The sequence below is a fragment of the Odontomachus brunneus genome, unplaced genomic scaffold (genome assembly GCF_010583005.1).
Source record: "Odontomachus brunneus isolate Ranch 3 - 2012 unplaced genomic scaffold, Obru_v1 Obru_scaffold_113, whole genome shotgun sequence".
NCBI lineage: Eukaryota > Metazoa > Arthropoda > Insecta > Hymenoptera > Formicidae > Odontomachus > Odontomachus brunneus.
The window spans coordinates 144728-163618 of NW_022639563.1; the positions used below are offsets into that span (position 1 = coordinate 144728).

The 18891-nt window shown below is 36.7% G+C and overlaps 5 protein-coding genes across 10 annotated transcripts in view; 3 read left to right on the plus strand and 2 right to left on the minus strand.

Annotated features, from left to right (window-relative positions):
* The first annotated feature begins 1861 nt into the window (after window positions 1-1861).
* On the plus strand, window positions 1862-5435 carry LOC116849377 (X-ray repair cross-complementing protein 5-like). Its single transcript, XM_032826488.1, has 9 exons — window positions 1862-2196; window positions 2490-2665; window positions 2801-2972; window positions 3075-3507; window positions 3613-3715; window positions 3813-4056; window positions 4157-4318; window positions 4409-4633; window positions 4777-5435. Exons 2-9 carry the CDS (start codon window positions 2513-2515, stop codon window positions 4896-4898), a joined length of 1614 nt encoding a protein of 537 aa, XP_032682379.1. The 5' UTR covers window positions 1862-2196; window positions 2490-2512; the 3' UTR covers window positions 4899-5435.
* Window positions 5223-6627, minus strand: LOC116849382 (guanine nucleotide-binding protein subunit gamma-1). 3 transcript variants are annotated; one of them, XM_032826499.1, is made up of 2 exons: window positions 6422-6627; window positions 5223-6281 (listed from the first exon to the last, which is right to left on the minus strand). In XM_032826499.1, exon 2 carries the CDS (start codon window positions 6274-6276, stop codon window positions 6064-6066), a length of 213 nt encoding a protein of 70 aa, XP_032682390.1. In that variant the 5' UTR covers window positions 6277-6281; window positions 6422-6627; the 3' UTR covers window positions 5223-6063. The 3 variants fall into 3 exon arrangements, with proteins under 3 accessions (XP_032682390.1, XP_032682391.1, XP_032682392.1); XM_032826500.1 differs by having other exon boundaries at window positions 6405-6625; XM_032826501.1 differs by having other exon boundaries at window positions 6394-6625.
* Window positions 6628-7066: 439 nt separating this feature from the next.
* On the plus strand, window positions 7067-10147 carry LOC116849376 (T-complex protein 1 subunit theta). Its single transcript, XM_032826487.1, has 5 exons — window positions 7067-7234; window positions 7778-8080; window positions 8253-8897; window positions 9251-9691; window positions 9856-10147. The coding sequence occupies exons 1-5, from the start codon at window positions 7175-7177 to the stop codon at window positions 10042-10044; spliced, it is 1638 nt and encodes a 545-aa protein (XP_032682378.1). The 5' UTR covers window positions 7067-7174; the 3' UTR covers window positions 10045-10147.
* A 763-nt stretch (window positions 10148-10910) lies between these two features.
* Window positions 10911-12274, plus strand: LOC116849370 (single-stranded DNA-binding protein, mitochondrial). Its single transcript, XM_032826478.1, has 4 exons — window positions 10911-11090; window positions 11311-11401; window positions 11811-11930; window positions 12016-12274. The coding sequence occupies exons 1-4, from the start codon at window positions 11079-11081 to the stop codon at window positions 12213-12215; spliced, it is 423 nt and encodes a 140-aa protein (XP_032682369.1). The 5' UTR covers window positions 10911-11078; the 3' UTR covers window positions 12216-12274.
* Window positions 12275-14127: 1853 nt separating this feature from the next.
* LOC116849367 (ets DNA-binding protein pokkuri) overlaps window positions 14128-18891 on the minus strand; it is a 151528-nt gene continuing 146764 nt past the window's right edge. For 2 of the 4 annotated variants that reach the window (XM_032826462.1, XM_032826461.1), the window contains exons 2-5: window positions 17646-17890; window positions 16354-17019; window positions 15878-16127; window positions 15320-15593 (exon numbers count right to left, since the gene is read on the minus strand). In XM_032826462.1, coding sequence (XP_032682353.1) covers window positions 15320-15593; window positions 15878-16127; window positions 16354-17019; window positions 17646-17865 — 1410 coding nt within the window. In that variant the 5' untranslated portion in view covers window positions 17866-17890. Of the gene's footprint in view, window positions 15594-15877; window positions 16128-16353; window positions 17020-17645; window positions 17891-18056; window positions 18761-18891 lie in introns of those variants that run through there. The other 2 variants (XM_032826463.1, XM_032826460.1) reach the window with 2 other exon arrangements.

Sequence of the window (18891 nt, forward strand, 5' to 3'; positions counted from 1 at the left end):
TTTCCAATTTATTGGGAATTTCAAAATATTATAAAGTATTGCGACTACAGTTATTTATTATTACAGATTGTTTTTCTACATGATCATGAACAATGCCCAAAGTGTAAGAGTTATGACTTTATGCTCACAGAAATCTAAAGCTAATAACCATTTTTTCTCAAAGCATTGATATACAATTAAAAGTTATAGTTAAGTTAAAGGTTATAAGAAAAGTGAGCTTCGACTGAGAATAATATATATTCAGTTTAGCATATATTTAGTTACTAGATAGTTATATGTATACATGTATGTATAAACCTTAGTCCATGGTTTGAAAACTACTATGACTATGGTAGCAAAATTGTTTCAGTTTAAATATTTATCTATAAGATGCAACGTCATGTATACATAAATGCTTAAGATTACAATATTTAGATGAAAACAGTAGATATTATTTAGTAGTTTGACTACAGTTATTAGCTAAAAGCAAATGGAATGATTAATTTTAAAAATCTGTAGCAGCTGATAACCTATGTTCGACATGAGAAGTTCCATTGCATATATTAAGATTAAATAAAAGTTGATTTTTTTTTCTTTTTGTATGATTACCAGTAAACTCCAATTGTCAGTTATTACACCAGTATTATAATTTACTACTTAATAGTATATAAGTGCAATAAAATACATGTATGTTATGTATAACATTGCATGTTACATTGTTGTATTTGTGTAGTTATATTGTTGAATTGGAAATACTAATATTGATGTAATGTTATTGTTAGTACTTATATTGGGTTATGACAATTGTGTCATACAATCACGATCTTACGATATATGTAATACTTTCACTTACTATGAAGATTCACAAAGTACAAAAACACAAAGATTAAGTTAGATCATATGCTAACATCAATTTCTTTACATTTCATATACTTTTATTTAAGTTTATTTATTTTGTCAAAATGCATTGTTATAAATTTATTATTATAAATTTCATTATAATTAACAATTTAATTTCATTATAATTACAAGTAAATAATACTACTTTAAATATGGTGTCTACTCCTGGCAATTAGATAATCATTTTGACAATATAAATAAGAACATGAATAATGAAGAACATAAATTATGTTTATTTTCTCACACATATGTACAAAAGTATAAAATTTATCAAATAAAATTCATTACTTTTTCCAGACATATATCAACATTGTAATATTTTGTTAGTAATTATGGATTGTAGAAAAATCACACACAGACACATGTATAAATTTTTTCTTGTACTAGATTCTATAACTTCTTGTAAATTTCTTGTAAACTTTGTAAACACAAAATGCATAAAAAATGACGTTAGTAAATATATTTATTTTTGCAACTAATATATAATAAAATAGAGGTTTAAACATTTTCGCGCTTTGTTTCAAACATCTGGATTTGAAGGACAATGTATGTGTTTTTATTAATGTATTTATTAGAAATTTGTTGTATTTTCTCTTTATAATATAATATAAAAAAAAAGTTCAAATATATTTAAACTTTATTATTTTCATGTAATTATTAGGGATTTTCATGTAATACATAATAATATCGAGACATTTTATTTTGCAAAATAATTTTAATTTAAAATGTGGTGTCATTTTCAAATAAAAATGAAACTGTTTTTATTTACTGTATCTATTTTTCTTATTAAAATTGTGAATCTTATTTGAGAAATACAGTGCAATCTCTGTATTATTTCTGTGTATAATTGTATACTATTCCAATTGTAATTACATATATTTTGTATACAGAATTAATCATACGTTTGCACCTTAGTGCAACTATAAAGAACAAACCTCATCTAGTATGAGCGATATCATTGGTTGCGTTTAGAAAACATAGCTGATCAGTGAGCGGTCAGTGATTATTGGTTCTTACTATTAAATCCCTAACTTTAGACCATATTATTACGTTAACTAATTACTCAACCGTTGTGTAATCGTTGTGTCTCCTGAACACACCGATTGGTATTCTCTGAATCAAGTGAATGCGACTACGTACGTTGTACATGTAAATTCGCCTTTATAATTTTGTATTTATCCTGTGAGAAATAACATTCAGTAGAAATTTGTGATAATTTTTAATAATAGAATTAGTATTTTGCGTTGGGCTATCAGTAGTTGATGGATTCTGCTAACCTCAGAAAATCTAAAAACTAATTTACTCGTGAATGTACATGTAAGTTTATTTCCACATTTAATTCCTATCATTATTATCTTAGCTTTCTGAGTCATTGTCGCTTTGATCAGTTATCATATTTATTTTATTTTAATCTGAAATAATTCTCTTATTTAAGATAGCATGTTAAATTTGTTGTTTTATGTATATTTTAATATCTGAGTTATATAAACTCTTACTCTGTTTTGTATATATATCTTTTATTCTCCCATATGCCACCTTCCTGCATATATATTTTTTATTCTCCCACATTTATCGAATATTTATCAAACTAACAAATCATGGCATTATAGTGATAGTAGAAATAACAGTCAGTATGCAAAGTCACAATATGGATGAGGAAGAAGATTCTCAAATAAGTCAATGGTATGGAGTAAGGGAAGCCACATTGTTTGTCGTTGATGCAACACAAAAAATGTTTGAAAAAGATCCCGAAACAAAACTCAGCTATATCCACAAATTTTTCAAGGTTAATCTTTGCTATATACTATATTTCTTTATACAAACATTAGATATATTTTAATCTTTCTTTCAATTTTATTTTGATAACAAAACTAGCTAATAAATCTCATATGCATAATTATCATCAGCATTGTTTCTTTAGCTGTACAAACAAATACTTCGACAAAAGCTAGCATGGAATATGCAAGATTGGATGGGTGTAATATTATTTGGCACTGAGCAGAATGATGCAAATTCATGTTGGAAACACATTCAGACTTTACAACAACTGAGAGTTGTCACCTTGGATGATCTGCAGCATATCAGAAAACTAAGTAAAAATAGGCACAATTAACAATAAATGCAGCATGTTGTAAAAATACTATATAACATTTTTATCCGCCTATTTTCTAACATTATTTCAATGTCTTTTACAGCAAAAGGAAGTATAAAATGCTACCAGAGTATGCAGTCTGACAATACTTATCCACTTTTTGATGTACTGTCATATGCAATGGATATTTTTTTGAAGATAAAAACTGTGCTCACTAAACGCAGAATAGTTCTGATCACTTGCCACAATCCTGCGCTGGAGGAAAATGAGAAGTATCGAATCAGGTCAAAAGCAGCGTCATTAAAAAACCTGGACATCAAATTGCACGTGATCGGTTTGGGCAAGAATTGGGTGCGCGATAAATTCTACGAAGATTTAGAGATGTTATCGAGAAAGACAGATGCAGCTATTTACAAAATGACATCTCTGGTAGACTTGGTGCAGCAGATTAAAGCGCCGTCTAAAAACATTGGGCGATTATCCTTCAAGATACGCGACGATTTGGAGCTTGATCTAGTCGTGCGTACTTTGGGCAGGTGAGACTTAAAAATATTAATTATCATTAGATATATAATTTTCCTAATATTATCACACAATAAAATAAAATAAAATAGAATAAAATTGTAAACATGTTTATGCAGAAAACGTAGGTGCTTGCAAACGAAGCCGCTAAGTAAAAAAACCGGTCAAGTTTTATTGAGATCAACGTACATAAAGGGACTTGACGAGGATTTGAACAATGAGGTAAATTTTGCTCGCGTAATATGTAAAACAATTTTTATATATACTGTCTCGAATTCTCTCGACATTTATCACTTTAAAATGTTGATTTATATTGCAGGAGAACAGTGACGATGAAGAAACTAACTTGCCTTATATGATACCGGAGGAAGTTAACTTGGAAACCAAGGAGTTGATTGGTGGCAGGAAATTGCGTTTTACGCAAAAAGAGATTTCCAGAGTGAAGCATATATATCCGCCAGGTATTAAATTAATCGGCGTGAAACCTGTACCGAATGATCTCTTTCGGTATCACGTGAAACGACAGTACTTTATCAGAGCAGATCACAGTAGCACTCGTAAAGGTAATGTGAACTTTACAAATAAATGCACATGTACACTGACCAATTCACTTTATATATTTTAATGTAACAGTAAAGTGTTGAGCATCTCGTTTTTTTGCAGATAATCTATTGTTCTTTGCCGCTTTATTAAACAAATGCGCCGCTGCGGGCAAGATGATAGTCTGTGCGTTTACAATGCGAATGAACACTCAAACTAATCTCTGTTACATGATCCCGAATGTGGAATTCGGTGGTTTCTACTTATCAAAAGTCTCCTACCAAGGTACTTGTGCATATATATTTAGTTTCTTTTTCTCATGTTCTATGTAACACTTAAAAAAGTCATTTAATGAGAATAAATTGTATTCCTTAGGAAGCATAGGAGACAAGAGTGATGTGTTATATCATTATGAAACACAGAATCAAGTAACCAACAAGGAGATCGAATTATGGAAAAAAGCTATCGATCAATTAAATATGATGTATCACCCGTACATGTTTAGATCTTACAAGTTGGAGTGTCAAATACAAATAGTGGAAAAATTAGCTCTGGATAAGAAACACGGTCCTCCACCGGTCGATACTATCGAAGAGTCGTGTAAGTAGTTAACGCCGCAACGAACATGGTAGGATCTGAATTAATCGAGAAGGATGTACAGGATGTACAAATCTCTCCGTTTTGCAAGTAAATTTACATGAAATTATAAGTAATTGGTAATTGGTAATTTTTTGTATTTTTAGTTTCAAAAACTTCCAAGAAAATAAAGGAACTTGTTCCTGAGTTTAAGAATATATATTCTGACTTGGACAAGTCTGACGTACCACCAAAAGCAAAAAGAGCAAGAAAAAAAGAGTCAAACTAAAGCAACACATAATTTTGCGATTATATATAATTATATAATCGGAGCAAAACAGGTAATGCGTAACTATCGAATAATTTTACAGCTCGTTGAAGTGAAATAAGGTCGAAACTTTAATGGAAAGAAATTGCACACATATGCTTTTAGTTTATCTTTAAAAAAAAATGTAATTTGATAAATTTATATATTGACACCCATAGTTCAGCTTCGAGATTTACCTAATTATTATACATTGCTATTAAAATATAATTTTACATGATAAAGAAATACTTTGAAAAGAAGGATAGATATTGCCTGGTAGATATTTATATATAAAAGATGAGATCATGTTTTACATGTTTCACACTTTATTCAACAGTTTGTCCAGGAAGTATTATAATATGTATGTGTATCAAATATATTTTTCTTAAAAATAAAAGGATATTTATTCTGTAACCATTACTTCACTGTTGTCAGTCTTGGACTTTGATATAGGCACTTCATCAAAGCATTGAGATAAGACTGATTTGTGTAATATATGCTATGAAGATTCATCTAAAGCACAGAAATTACAAGCTAGTATCAATTTCTTCACATGTTCCATATACTCCTACTTAGATTAATTGTCAAAATGCTTCATTATTATTATTACAAATCATGTTTTATCATGTTCTATAAATAATAATATTAGTCTGGATATGGAGTCTGTTTTTGGCAACCAGACTATCATTCTGACAATTTAAATAGGTATATAAATATGAATAGTATTCTCTTTTATATGTATATAAAAATACATTGTTTTCTCTGAGTATATCTCAAGATTGTAATGTTTTCAAAGAGGCTATAAATTATAAAAAAGACAGATATAAACTTTTTTGTGATTCATATAAGATTCTCTATAAAATTTCAGTAGTAATTTCAGAAACTTTGTAAACACAAAACACTCATGTTAGCAAATCTTAGGACAAAAAGCTATTTCTCCCAACAAATAGTCACAAATATCATTACTTTCTTGTCCTATGTTCACGCATAGAATAATTTAATAAGAAAATTGCTTGTATCCTACTTAATAAAAGATACATTAGTAAATACGCTTGTCGTTGCATTGAATTGACACGCAAGTGAGAACAAGAACTGAAATGTTTTCGCGTGTCATGCGATGATCCTTCTTCATTGCAAGCACGTGGGTTTAAAGGACAACACACGTGCTTTTCTCACGAAAGGGATTGGACTTCTGCGACGAGAAGCCCACCAACAGACAGTCCTCTTGTTCATGTTCAGTGATGTATTTCATCATATCCTCCACGGCCTTGCTCACCGTGATCCGCCTGAGAGCGGCTTCACGACGCAGCTGCTCCGTCACTTGACGTTGCTGTTGCAAATTCGAGATCACCATGTCCATAACAGCTGTGTACAACGTACGACAGATATTAGAAAATGTCACCAAAAGCAATTTCCGTTCACGTAATAACAGAAGAACGGTGAAGGGACAAGCGGAAAAGAAGCAAAGAACACGAACGATAAATATACCGCAATATCGAAGCTACCTTGGACCCCTGGACGTTAGAAGTTTGGATTGCCGCTCGTAAAAACTGCGAGACCCCGTTAGTTGGATTCGATTTCGCGTGCTTCGTTCGCGAATTCTCTTATTCACACTTTATTTCACGACCCGTCTATTTTTCTTTCAACGAATCGGGATGATACACTTTATCCTCTTCCTTCCTGTGCCAATCCCTTAAGGCGCCTCCGCACTTAACACATCGTTCGCGATGTTATTAGGTTAGAAATTTTCTTTGTGAACCGATCTTTTAGTATATTTTACACAAGCTAAACTATATTGGTGAAGAATTAATATTATGAATGTACGATTATTGACGTAATATTCGAATAACATGAATAAATATTTTTTCTTTCTGCAATTAAGATACGCAAATAGTTTATTACAGCTAAATCGCCGATGTTTAAATACGTTAATTTTTTAAATGAATAAAGAACAAATAAATGTAAAATAAAATATACCTATGTGTAATATTTTCTAAGTAATAATTAATATTATACACAAATTTATGTAAAAAGTTCTAATTGGCTGTAAGATGTGTGCACATGAGTACTATATAATTTCCTATGTCACAGCCTATCAGCGCGTTACGACGTAGCGCGATCGTTTTATCGGCGCAAATATTCCTAGCTGTTGGAAGCCCTTCCCAAAGAAAAATCTCGATCGTGCCGTTTTGGAGACGAAAGCGCGTTGTCGTGTGTCACATGTGAGAAGGTGAAAATTATCGAAATTTTCTACGAAAATGGCTATGCACGTACCGAAAGCTCCCGGAGTAGCGCAAATGCTCAAGGATGGGGCTCGCGTAAGTGCAGTTTTGTCGCAGTAATCATAAATTGTCATGCGGCTCTTTTGACTGACTTGATGTTCGTTTCCGGAAAGGCTATGCGAAGGAGAGATCGGCTTGTTCTTACCTTTTATAGGCATTTTAAAGTTTTAGTATACCGGCGAACTTTTGACTCTAGAGAATTTTAATTAAGTCTCATTGAAGTACAATTGACAATGATGAGATATACATGGAATTTATTCTCATCAACCATTTTTCGTAAACTAATTATATTTGATTGTTGAATAATAAAATGCCTAGTCAATATCGAGCGTCAATTATATTACATCTATGTAATAATTTTGCACACACACATTCAATAATCTAAATGCAATAACAATATATGTGTCAATTATAACATAGATAGAAATTATAGATGTAATGTAACTGATGTTCACTGTCGACTAAATAGTAATGTATCAAGAATAAACTATTTGATATTGTGTTTTGTTTGAACCAAACGTTTACTTGTAACAAAGAGAGGTGTCTTTTGATGAGTCATTTGTTATTTTGTATCTTCAGTACTATTCAGGCCTTGAAGAAGCTGTCTATAGGAACATAACGGCCTGCAAGCAATTAGCAGACACTGTGAGGAGTGCATATGGACCTAATGGTATGAATAAGATGGTCATCAATCATATTGAGAAACTTTTTGTAACCAACGATGCAGCAACGATTATCAGCGAGCTGGAAGTAGAACATCCAGCTGCGCAGTTACTAGTTCTAGCATCAAAGATGCAGGAAGCAGAAGTAGGAGATGGGACAAACTTTGCTATTATTTTTGCTGGAGCACTGCTTCATAATGCAGAAGAGCTACTTCGTTTGGTACGTTAATTCTTAGTTTCAAGGTATATCAGAAATAATTGCTTTTATTTTTACAAAATTACTCCTTAAAAGTGAATTACTTTAAGATTACATTCATCTTGATAGGACATTTTACATAGACAGGATTTGTATGTAATTGTATAAATAATTTACATAAGTTTCTTAATTATAGGGGATTACAACTTCTGAGATAGTCGAAGGCTATGAGAATGCTTTGGAGAAAGCTCTGGAAATTTTACAGACATTAGTTGTACAAGAGGTGACAGACGTACGCAACGAGGAACAAGTAAAGAAAGGAATCAGGACTACTATCATGAGCAAGCAGTACGGGAATGAGGATCTCCTTTCGTCTCTTGTCAGTCAGGCCTGTATCTCCATTTTACCTGAAAAAACAACTTTCAACGTGGATAACGTGCGAGTTTGCAAGATACTCGGCGGTGGCCTGAACAACTCCCAAGTGGTACAAGGCATGGTGTTCAAACGCCAGGTCGAGGGAGACGTTACGACAAAGACCAATGCCAAGATCGTGATTTACACCGGTGCCGTGGATATTACGCAGACCGAGACCAAAGGCACCGTGCTAATAAAAACTGCGGACGAGTTGATGAAGTTCTCGCGCGGCGAAGAATCGTTGCTGGAGAACCAGATCAAGGCAATCGCTGAGAGCGGCGCGTCGGTGATAGTGGCCGGCGGAAAGTTCGGCGACATGGCTCTACATTACATGAACAAATACAATCTGATGGCTGTTCGCGTACCAAGCAAGTTTGACCTCAGACGACTGTGCAAAACCGTCGGCGCCACCGCGCTTTCGAAACTGGTATTTTTTTTCTTTCTAATCGCACGTCTACTTCGAGACTGCGTGTGTACTGCGTGTGTAAATGTAGGGATTTGCAAATGTCCATTGGATTTTTAGTCATGATTCTTTTAGTATTAATAATGAAATGGTATATGTTATGTATGTGTGTTCAAAAGTATTTACCGTTATTATCCGTCAATTTTCACATAATTGTCTCGTGCAAAATGATTCACTTCGTAGTAATTAAATTATCGACGATCCTACGAACTTCTGCAAGCTCGTAATACATTTTTACTCACTATATATAGCTGTACTTATACATGAACTTTAATATCATTGAATCATAACGATGATTGATGATTTTTTTTCTGAAGGTACCTCCGTCATCAGAAGAATTAGGATACGCCGATACGGTATACATAGACGAATTAGGGGATACTATAGTTGTAATATTCAAACTGGATGGGAAAGAGAGCCGTATCAGCACGGTGCTTGTGCGTGGTTCCACCGAGAATTACATGGACGATATCGAACGCGCGATCGACGATGGCATCAACACATTCAAAGGCATCACGAGAGACGGCAGATTTGTTCCGGGTGCGGGCGCCACAGAGATCGAGTTGGCCGCACAATTAGCATCCTACGCGGACACGTTGCCCGGTCTGCAGCAATACGCTGCCCGCAAATTCGCCACTGCCTTGGAGATATTCCCTAAAACACTGGCCGAGAGCAGTGGCACCCACACGTCAGAACTTCTGTCTAAGTTATACGCAGCGCACAAAGAGGGAAAGAAGAACTATGGTTTTAACATTGATGTACTGGTTCTTTTATTTTTACGTTTGTCGTTTTTATGTTATCGTTAATCGCTTCTTCAGCATTTTGTTAAGTCGAGAGCAGTCAATATGATTAATTTGCGACATGTTTTTTGAAGGATCTAGCGTCAATATTGATAGTAATACGAATTGTATTTTTTTCACAGGGCGATACAGCGGCCTTAATCGATACTGTCGAAGCTGGAGTCTTGGATTTGTATTTAACGAAACAGTGGGCCATGAAGTATGCAGTAGGTGCGGCGTGCACGGTCCTTAAAGTGGATCAAATCATCATGGCAAAGCGAGCAGGTGGTCCGAAAGCTCCACCAGGAGGTGCTCGCGAGGAGGACGACTAATGGAATGCAAGACTACAGCATGACTATAAATTTTCACCTTTAATTTATAATATTCACAGAAATGTTTTTTTCGCAGAAATAAACCTTGTATCTTACAAATAAATGGTCAAGTATTTTTTTTTTCAGTATGTGACGGTGGGATTAATAGTTTTTATTAGTGTGCATTACGTGCAGTGACTGTCTGCGTTTGTGATTGGTTGATGGATAGAATTCTCCTAAAGTCCTTAATTTTTTTTTCAAAGTACCCCAGAAATTCACTATCCGACAGCCAGTTATTCACACCGCGTCCAATATCCGATGTACGATTTCCGATATCCAATAAGAGAATAGTTTTCTAATAGAGAATTCAATTCTCCATTGGAAAGCTGTTTTCCTATTGGATGTCGGACGCGGTGTGAATTCTTTATTAGATTGATATTACATATGTCGTACATATGTCGACAAGCTTTTTGGATACGTTTATTGGTTGGCGAATAGAGTATTTCTAAGTTCGTCAACTAATGAACATATCCAAAAAGCTTGTTATGGCTCCTGCACACAGGACGCAGTAATGCTTGCCGCGCAGCGGAAGTCCACGCGACAGCCAATCAATATATTGTTTTTCCGTAAGAGCTAAAAAGTTATACGGAAAGCACCATATTGATTGGCTGTTGCGCGAATTTCCGCCGCGCGGCAAGCATTACCGCGTCCTGTGTGCAGGAGTCATTACGGTTACGGCAATTGTGTGCGAAGGCCCTTTTCAGGATTCACACCGCGTCCGATGTCCGACGTACGACGTTTGATATCCAATAAAAGAATAGCTTTCCAATGGAGAATTGAATTCTATATTAGAAAGCTATTCTTTTATTGGATATCGACGTCGTACGTCGGACATCGGACGCGGTGTGAATCCTGCATAAGCGTTTGCGTCTTCTATGTGCAAAAGTTTTTGATACAATTTGTATACCGGTAATCGTTGATTATTGCAATTTTGACATTCGATTATTTTGTATTTCTTTTTAACGGAAAAATATAATTTACACTGAATAGTCACAATGTTTCGCAGGGTAAGTAAATCTATTTTAATCATATATAAACAAGACAAATTATTTTATAGATTACGGTCCGTATTCTGAGTTCTCCTTTAACGACAAAATGAGTCTCTAAAAGTGGCTTATAAGCTTTCTAATTGGCTATGAGTCACTTTTAGAGGCTCATTTATCGTTAAAAGAGAACTCAGAATACGGGCCTACGTGTATTTAATCTTTGTATATATGCTATTTTTAGGTTATCTTGGGAACACGCAGTCATATTAGTCGATTAAACAATGTACGATTTTTAAATCAAGACATGAATGAGACCTCAAGAATAGAAAAATGTAATTATACAATTATTTATTTGTGTGTTTTTACGAGATGTGTTAAAATATGTAATTATAGATAAGTTCCATGTTTGGCGATCATGTTGACATGGGCTATCATTTTATATTTGTTTAACATTCAGTGAGAAAAACATAGATGGAATGATATTTGTAGTCGACGCGATCGTTAAGTGGAGTTTACTCTATGTATAAAAACATGATAATTGCAAATATATAGTTTCATGGTTGTGCACTTGACAGAAGAAACACTATTGTGTCACATGATTATAATTTTTATATATTTAATTTCTGTGTGCGCTTAAGTATAAAAATAATTGTTAAGTAATTAATGTTTGGGTCAATGTGCAAAATATACAAATTACTAGTTATTTATTTTAAAATAAAATGGTCTCTGTTCTGATTGCAGGTGTAAATAGTGTAACCTTACTGGGAAGAGTAGGAGCAAGTCCACAAAAACGTGGAACCACTGAGCACCCAGTTGTAATATTTTCTCTTGCAACACATACAAATTATAAGGATGAAACAGGTTTGTAATCGATGCAATCCTTGTTTTAAAGACAAATAAACATTACATACAAGTAAATTATTTTAGAATGTCTATTCATTCACAGGGGATTTCATGCAAAAAACAGATTGGCACAAGATATGTGTCTTTAGGCCCAATCTGAGGGATAGTGTATATCAATTCTTGAGAAAAGGTCAACGAGTAATGGTAAACGGTAGATTAAGTTACAGTGAATTTAAAGATGATGAAGGAAACTCTCGTCCTAGTACAGCTGTCATAGCAGATGATGTAATATTTTTTCAGTAAGGCACATCTATATATGTAAGTGATACATATTTTCAATAAAATTATAAAAAATCTTTTTATACAGCCTGTGATGTATATGTGCATGTAATAGACATTATGTGCCAAATATATATGCAAGTGAAGAATTTATTATAAATTATTAATAAAAAATGTTTGTAACGATTCTCTTTATTAAATATTAGATTTAAGAAAATTGAGATTTAGATAGTTTTAAGTACCAGTTTATGAACATAATTTATCTAACAATTTTAAATATCTTCATAATTATTGTATGAAGATTTTAATAGATCGCATTCGGGTTTGGATTTATGAAAGAATAGTACGAACATGTTCTTAATAACTAAATAGGTCTATATTTACAACATTCATTACTTCACGTTTTCACCGTAACAAGTTATATAATAAAATCAGCCTAATTTCTAGATCTCTATTTTACACGTTTTACTTTACATATGATGCTTGAAACGATATATAAAATTTTCCAACGTTTTCCCGCTTATATATGTATGTATAAGCGGAAGAAACGTTTATAAATAAATACATATATATATATATATATATATATATATATATATATATATATATACTCTCGTATATATACGCATATATACATTTATTATATTATATGTATGTATATGTATGTATGTGTGTACATGTATATATGTACGTATATATGCGTATACACATAGATATATATGTATGTATTTATTTACTTATTTATATATACTTAGTATTCTTCTTTCACACTTGCCATCTGAAAGTTATTTACACGATCGTTAACAGAAGAGTCCTCAATAAAAGAGAGATGTACATAGATATTCTTATCTTGATAACATTACGCACTTCTTCAGAAACCGACAAATGTGCGTGCACTTCATCTAAATAATATCTACTTAATTGTTAACTTCCCTTTCTCGTGCTATAGAGATCACAGTATACAAGAAGCCAGATGTATTTCCATGTGTCATTTATCCATATTCATTTGTAAATCACTTTGTGAATCATTTCCTTCTCCTTCCTCTCCCCTCCCCCCTCCTCTCTCTCTCCTCATGTCTTCACTCATTCTTTCGCACTCATACCGCTATTCTCTCATACTTTCTCAGTTTTGTATTCTCAAGTGCAAAAATACGATTAGTAATTTGCTTAAAATCTGCATCTTCATTCTTCGCTTCTTTTTCACATCACCTCGTGTTATGTTTCGCAGGCAATCACCGGATAAATTCGTGGAATGTAAGCCACAATCGCACCAGCAACAAACATAGAAATTTCGAATATAAATTTTGGTAGTAAAATATATATATATATTTTTTTTCTATAGAGATAAATTTATATATAACTCTGGCCCCGAATTTCCATAAAATTCTTTCACTACTCTTAGGGTAAATGTTGCCTTATAAGTTTCGTTCACGTATCATACTTATAATTGCATTATTTACATTTCCTACAATATATATAATTGATTACACGACGCGTATTTCTGAATATATATTATATCCAGAATATTTTCATATTTCTTCATATTTTTCTCGTACATCGCAAGCACGAGCGATACGACAACTCGGTTCCAAAATCGTGATATACCTACGAGTTTTTTGGAACAGTCGACTAAATACCATACATCATACATCGTTCTCTTAGTAAGCAGCAAATGTTCTTGGCACAGATACGTCAAAATAACGGAGAACCGTTTTAGAGCACATAGAAAGAGCTCGAGAAAGTCTAGTTGAACTTTATGTCAAATTTCGCATTACAAGCGAATACATTACAATTTCATTCAGAGATCTCACAAACAGATCTTATCGAGCTCTTTGTACTCCGACAACTTCGCAGAAATATAATTTCTCTGTGATGCGTACAAGTGAAATCTCAATTCGAGTAAACCGACTCTTTTTCACCTTTCTCTCTTTCTCTCTTTGGAATTGATCTTAGTCACGGATTGTGTTTCGCCGAAATAGAATCACATCACAGAACACTGATTATTTTATTTATTAACACGTACTTAAAATTAAAAACAAAAAAAACAGAATAAAGGCGCGGAAAGAAAGGAAAGACCTGGTAACAGTTTTTCCTCTGGCATTGCATTCTTTGTACATTGAATTAATCGGCGTGTCCTTAAGTGCACCTAAGTCCTCGTACATATTTCATTACGTCGTTGTAAAAACGGAAATGAAATCGCCCAACAATTCGCACAGCTAGGCTCGTGGTGGGGCGGGAAGAGGTGGCGGCGGGCGGAATATCCGCGAAGATCCAGCTTCATCGAAGCGTCTTATCGTTATCGGCGCGTAAACGACTCAACGTGTATATCCGCTCATATGGACAAATCGTTATATGATTTGTGCCGTGAGGTGATTGGCAAAACGTGTTCTCTTCTCCTCTCTTCTCTTGCGCTTTTTATCACTCTCTTACATGTATCAACGAAAGTGTAAGGATCCTCGTATATGTGTATATGTAATTACAGCAACTCGGTGGAATCTCCGACAGACAAGGCAGCGAAGGAATTCGATTCCTTGATCTATCGGGGTTTATCTTTGGAACGTCGATGTGATTCCGGTGAATTTTAACAAACGCTTACTTGTTCCCTTCCGCCTTGACAATTATTATCAGAGAGTCTCGTAGCGTGGTCTTGGGAGGGTATTGTATTGTAACAGTCTTCTGTCGCATCCCGCGCAAACAGTTATCCTTATAAAATCCGAATTAGTAGCGATTGTATGTCGACAAAGTTCCAAAACATCGCCAAAACATCACAATTTTACATGATTCTTAATGCATCTTTTCGTTACTTCGTTCGTCCTCTTTCTCTGTCTATGTATTCTCTTCCTCTTTGTCTTTCTTTTTCTTCTCCCCTTCCTCCTCTCTCTCTCTCTCTTTCTCTCTCGTGCGCGACTCAATAGCCTTCTTCGACTTTACCTTGCGCGAATGATACTGCCTTTTCGTCAACGAACAATGAACTAATCGAAGACACTTGGTCCGATTGCTTGATCAGTTAGTTGGTTGCCGATACGAGACCCTCTTTCATCGAAAGGTCGCCTTGTTGCCGGCTTCTACGCCCACGGCGTTAACGATTACGCACGATCGTTGCGTTCCTGTCATCGCTAGGTCCCGCGTCACTTCCTCTCTTCCGGCTCCTGATTGGTCCTAACGAGGTTGTACGCGTGACTTGATCTGTACTTGGCAGGTGGGTCGTGCAACGGAAGGGGCTGTTCGCTCGATGGCTGGCTCATACTGGACATCGAGAGATCCGTAGGCATGTCCACTTCCGACTCGATATTGGTGAAAGCCCCTTCTTCCTCCGGCTCCGGCTCCGATTTTATTCGCGTGTGTTGACGCAGCGCCGATATGTTCTTGATGTTCTTCAACTCGACCGTGTTACGTAAGAATCTGTAAAGAGTAAAGGTGATTCATAGAATATTCTCTCTCTCGAAAACTAGACGTCTCTTACGTGTCTTTTAACACGCAATTCGACATTAGTTTAAAAAAGTTGTAAAATTATTGTTATAATAATAACAATATAAATAATAATAATATTATATATTAATTCTTTAAAATTATCCAAGTGAAAATTAAGAAATTAGTACGTCGTTATTATCGCGCAATCCCATTGTAATTTTTCTTGCGGCGATTGCGCATTAATTACTTATTATGAAGATCATAATGATACTCACTGATAGCAGTGGCGTTCGCCCTGGACCTTTCTAAGTATGTTCACGCGGTAATAGTAACGAAGTGCTCTACTCATTTTGTCGTAATTCATAGAGAGATGATTCTTCTGGATCCCCCAGAGTCGCGCAAGACCCGGTGGATCGACGATCTTAAACACACCAGTCTCTCGATTCTTCCACGCGATGTAATGTGTATACCGTTGCGACGGTTCATTCAATAATTGCTGAAGAAAGTCCCAAAGCAATCTGCCGTCTGAAAAGAACAACGAAAACACTTAGATCTCAACACTTCGTGCTACTGGATTCTCGATTCAGCGATTGTTGCAGAATGAAACGCGATTTTAGAGGACACATATAAAGAGACCGTTTCTTCCACTATTTTCGCACAACGACAGAAGAACGTTCTGGTTTATCGTGGAGCTACTGGTAATCCTGCAGCTTTATTGATCAACGTTACAGATTAATAATCGTATACTAACTGGTGTTAGGCTCCGAGGAGTCGCTGGGGAAGAATTCCCGGGCAGCGGTGCTCGCAGTCGAGCGAAATGCACCAGGTGTCAATGGCATTAGCTGTGGCGGTAACGTCGGACTCGGTTGATCCTTGACGCTAACCTCGCTGAGTCTCTGCACCGTCAGGGCGGTCGGTGTCGCCGGTGGGCTGCTGTTACCGCTCACTTGCTGATTGTCCTCGTCCGAATCGCTTTTGTAGACCTGCGTCTGGTTGCCGTCTGCGTGACCAGGCGAACCTGCTTGACTGTCCACAGATGGTGCCGGCGACAATGTTACCGAGTTGGCCGACATAAGAGAGGCAAGATTCTGAGCATACGGATTGTCCGTCCAGGTTGGCGTTGGCGGGTGAGAGTGCGGGCTCAGGGGATACGCGGTCGGCCTGGTCGGTGTGACCGGGCTGTGCGGCATGCATCTCTGCAGTTGGCTGAAATCGCGCACCAACATATTGAGCACGTTGTGCAGAACGTCACCAGCGCTTGGACATCTGTCTCCGAGGTCGGCCTTCGTCAGTAGGCATAAGGCCTTGCCGTTCATCTGAAACCCCTCCATGTCGATGGTCGGCAGATCGAATTCCCTCTCGGCCCATTGCAGGAACGCCGCCACATCTTCTCGCGACCACAATCTGGGGTCGGATGCTGAAAGGCGAGAACAGCATGCCATCGGTATACACATATATGGCACTCGCGACTGTATACTATCGTGTAGCCTGACGTTGTCTAAGCGTTTCAAGTACCCGTTCGTTCAGCGAAGTCCCATGTGGCAACGTTATTAGTATCAATGCAGATTACGTTAGATACTCTCCGAGAGGAATTAAAGGGCATTAAAAGCGACAAGTCTGGTGACTTGGACCATTTATCGCGTACAAGAAGATATGAGACTCAATTTTGGATTTTATTGCATTTAGTGGAAACAAATTATTCGTCGACCAAATATTCGCTCTCTATAATTTAACGTTCTAACAGCACTCGTGTACTATCGTGGAAGATGACCGATTTATCGTCCAAGGAAGAAAATCCATTTGAATTCTTCACGGATCTAACGTTTACCTAGCGTTCGATTCGCAAAAACGGTCCGTGAAGAGAAGGTCGACGTAACGTCGACGATCTTAGCAACGAAGAAGTTTCTGAACTTCTCGACACAAACACCGAGACTCTGCGCCGCGGGCATTCTCTTCTATGAGACCGGAAGCAACCGCGCGACACAGGAATGTATGAAGTTTACAGGCTTGTAAGGAAAGCGCCGTTAATCTGATAACACTTACCAAGGTTCGCTGGCAAATGTGTCTTAAAGTCCAAGAGAGAACTGGGCGGCGGGTGCGTGGTGTGCGGGAAGTTTATCGGCCCATACTGGGCCCGCCAAAGGAAGTCCGTACCGAAAGGCAGCGGTATGTTCGAAGGCAACCGGGAATCCATTCCGGTTATTCCGCCCGCGGCGGAAACCGGTGGTAGCTGTGGTAGCTGAATCGTTGGCACCAATTTCATATCACGCCTCCGTGGCGCCTCTTCTCTGCAAAAGAAGAGACAAGCGATCGGGTTATTATCGATCGGCTCGGGGAGCTCGCGCAATGGTCATCGCATGAAAATGTGTGCACATATTCCTTTAACATATTTCGCTCTTTCGTGTCTACGCTACGCGGTAGCGTATAAAACATGACGCAATATAAGAAAAATACCTTTAATCTGTGTCACACCGGCACAAAAGTCACTCCGGCAACCGAGCGCAACGGATTGAATAAGAAAACGAGGAAGATGAAACGAGCGGATTAACAATGAATAACGAGTTCACGCGGCGACTTTACGCGGAAAATTATTATTATCGCATGGAAATTAAATCGTGACTGTGAACGCGTCAGGCACAATAGCGTGCGGATAACGGATTGAATCTTAGTTGACTGAGCGGAAAGCGAACGTGACAGATCGTAAGATAGATTTCCAAAGCGCGAGTATAAGAAACAGAATCCAAACATCGTGAACGAGCGAATCGATATGATCTATCGATGTGATTGTGTACAGTAAACATTATTTAACGACGGATTCTCTCAGATTTAACGTCGACCTCTCTCGCGTGAATCGTTTTCGAGGTATGATCCGCGAATTATTCCCGAAACTCCTGGGACTTGGCGTCAGCGAACAGCGACGCTTTCCCGACCTGAGTGACGATTCGTCATCCAATCTAAGATCGCTCTATGACACAGCAGCGTCACCGGACATATATCTGTCTCTTCCGTGTCGCCCTTTTATCACGGATTCGAATTACTTCATTTAACTCGTCTAACGAGTCGGCGACGAATAACGATCACTCGCCGTGTACAATGACGGCAAGTAACAGACTGCGGATTACAGTTACATGTCGGCTCGCGCGATTTTCTTTACGACGGACGCGGAGCGAGCGAGGTCGCGTCGGCGACTCCGCAGGAGAGGAGAGCGTCGCGGCGCCCGTTCTCCCTCGTCTCTCTGGTTCACTCTCTCTCTCTCTCTCTCTCTCTCTCTCTCTCTCTCTCTCTCTCT

Excerpts from the sequence above, each read along its gene's own strand:
- LOC116849377 (XM_032826488.1), top strand. The coding sequence starts at position 2,513 with ATGCAAAGTCACAATATGGATGAGGAAGAAGATTCTCAAATAAGTCAA. Across the intron at positions 2,666-2,800 it reads ATATCCACAAATTTTTCAAG|CTGTACAAACAAATACTTCG; the intron begins GTTAATCTTTGC and ends TTGTTTCTTTAG. Across the intron at positions 3,716-3,812 it reads ACGAGGATTTGAACAATGAG|GAGAACAGTGACGATGAAGA; the intron begins GTAAATTTTGCT and ends TTTATATTGCAG.
- LOC116849370 (XM_032826478.1), top strand. Across the intron at positions 11,402-11,810 it reads GACCTCAAGAATAGAAAAAT|GTGTAAATAGTGTAACCTTA; the intron begins GTAATTATACAA and ends TTCTGATTGCAG. Across the intron at positions 11,931-12,015 it reads AAATTATAAGGATGAAACAG|GGGATTTCATGCAAAAAACA; the intron begins GTTTGTAATCGA and ends ATTCATTCACAG.
- LOC116849382 (XM_032826499.1), bottom strand. The coding sequence starts at position 6,276 with ATGGACATGGTGATCTCGAATTTGCAACAGCAACGTCAAGTGACGGAG.
- LOC116849376 (XM_032826487.1), top strand. The coding sequence starts at position 7,175 with ATGGCTATGCACGTACCGAAAGCTCCCGGAGTAGCGCAAATGCTCAAG. Across the intron at positions 8,898-9,250 it reads CCACCGCGCTTTCGAAACTG|GTACCTCCGTCATCAGAAGA; the intron begins GTATTTTTTTTC and ends TTTTTTCTGAAG. Across the intron at positions 9,692-9,855 it reads ACTATGGTTTTAACATTGAT|GGCGATACAGCGGCCTTAAT; the intron begins GTACTGGTTCTT and ends TTTTTTTCACAG.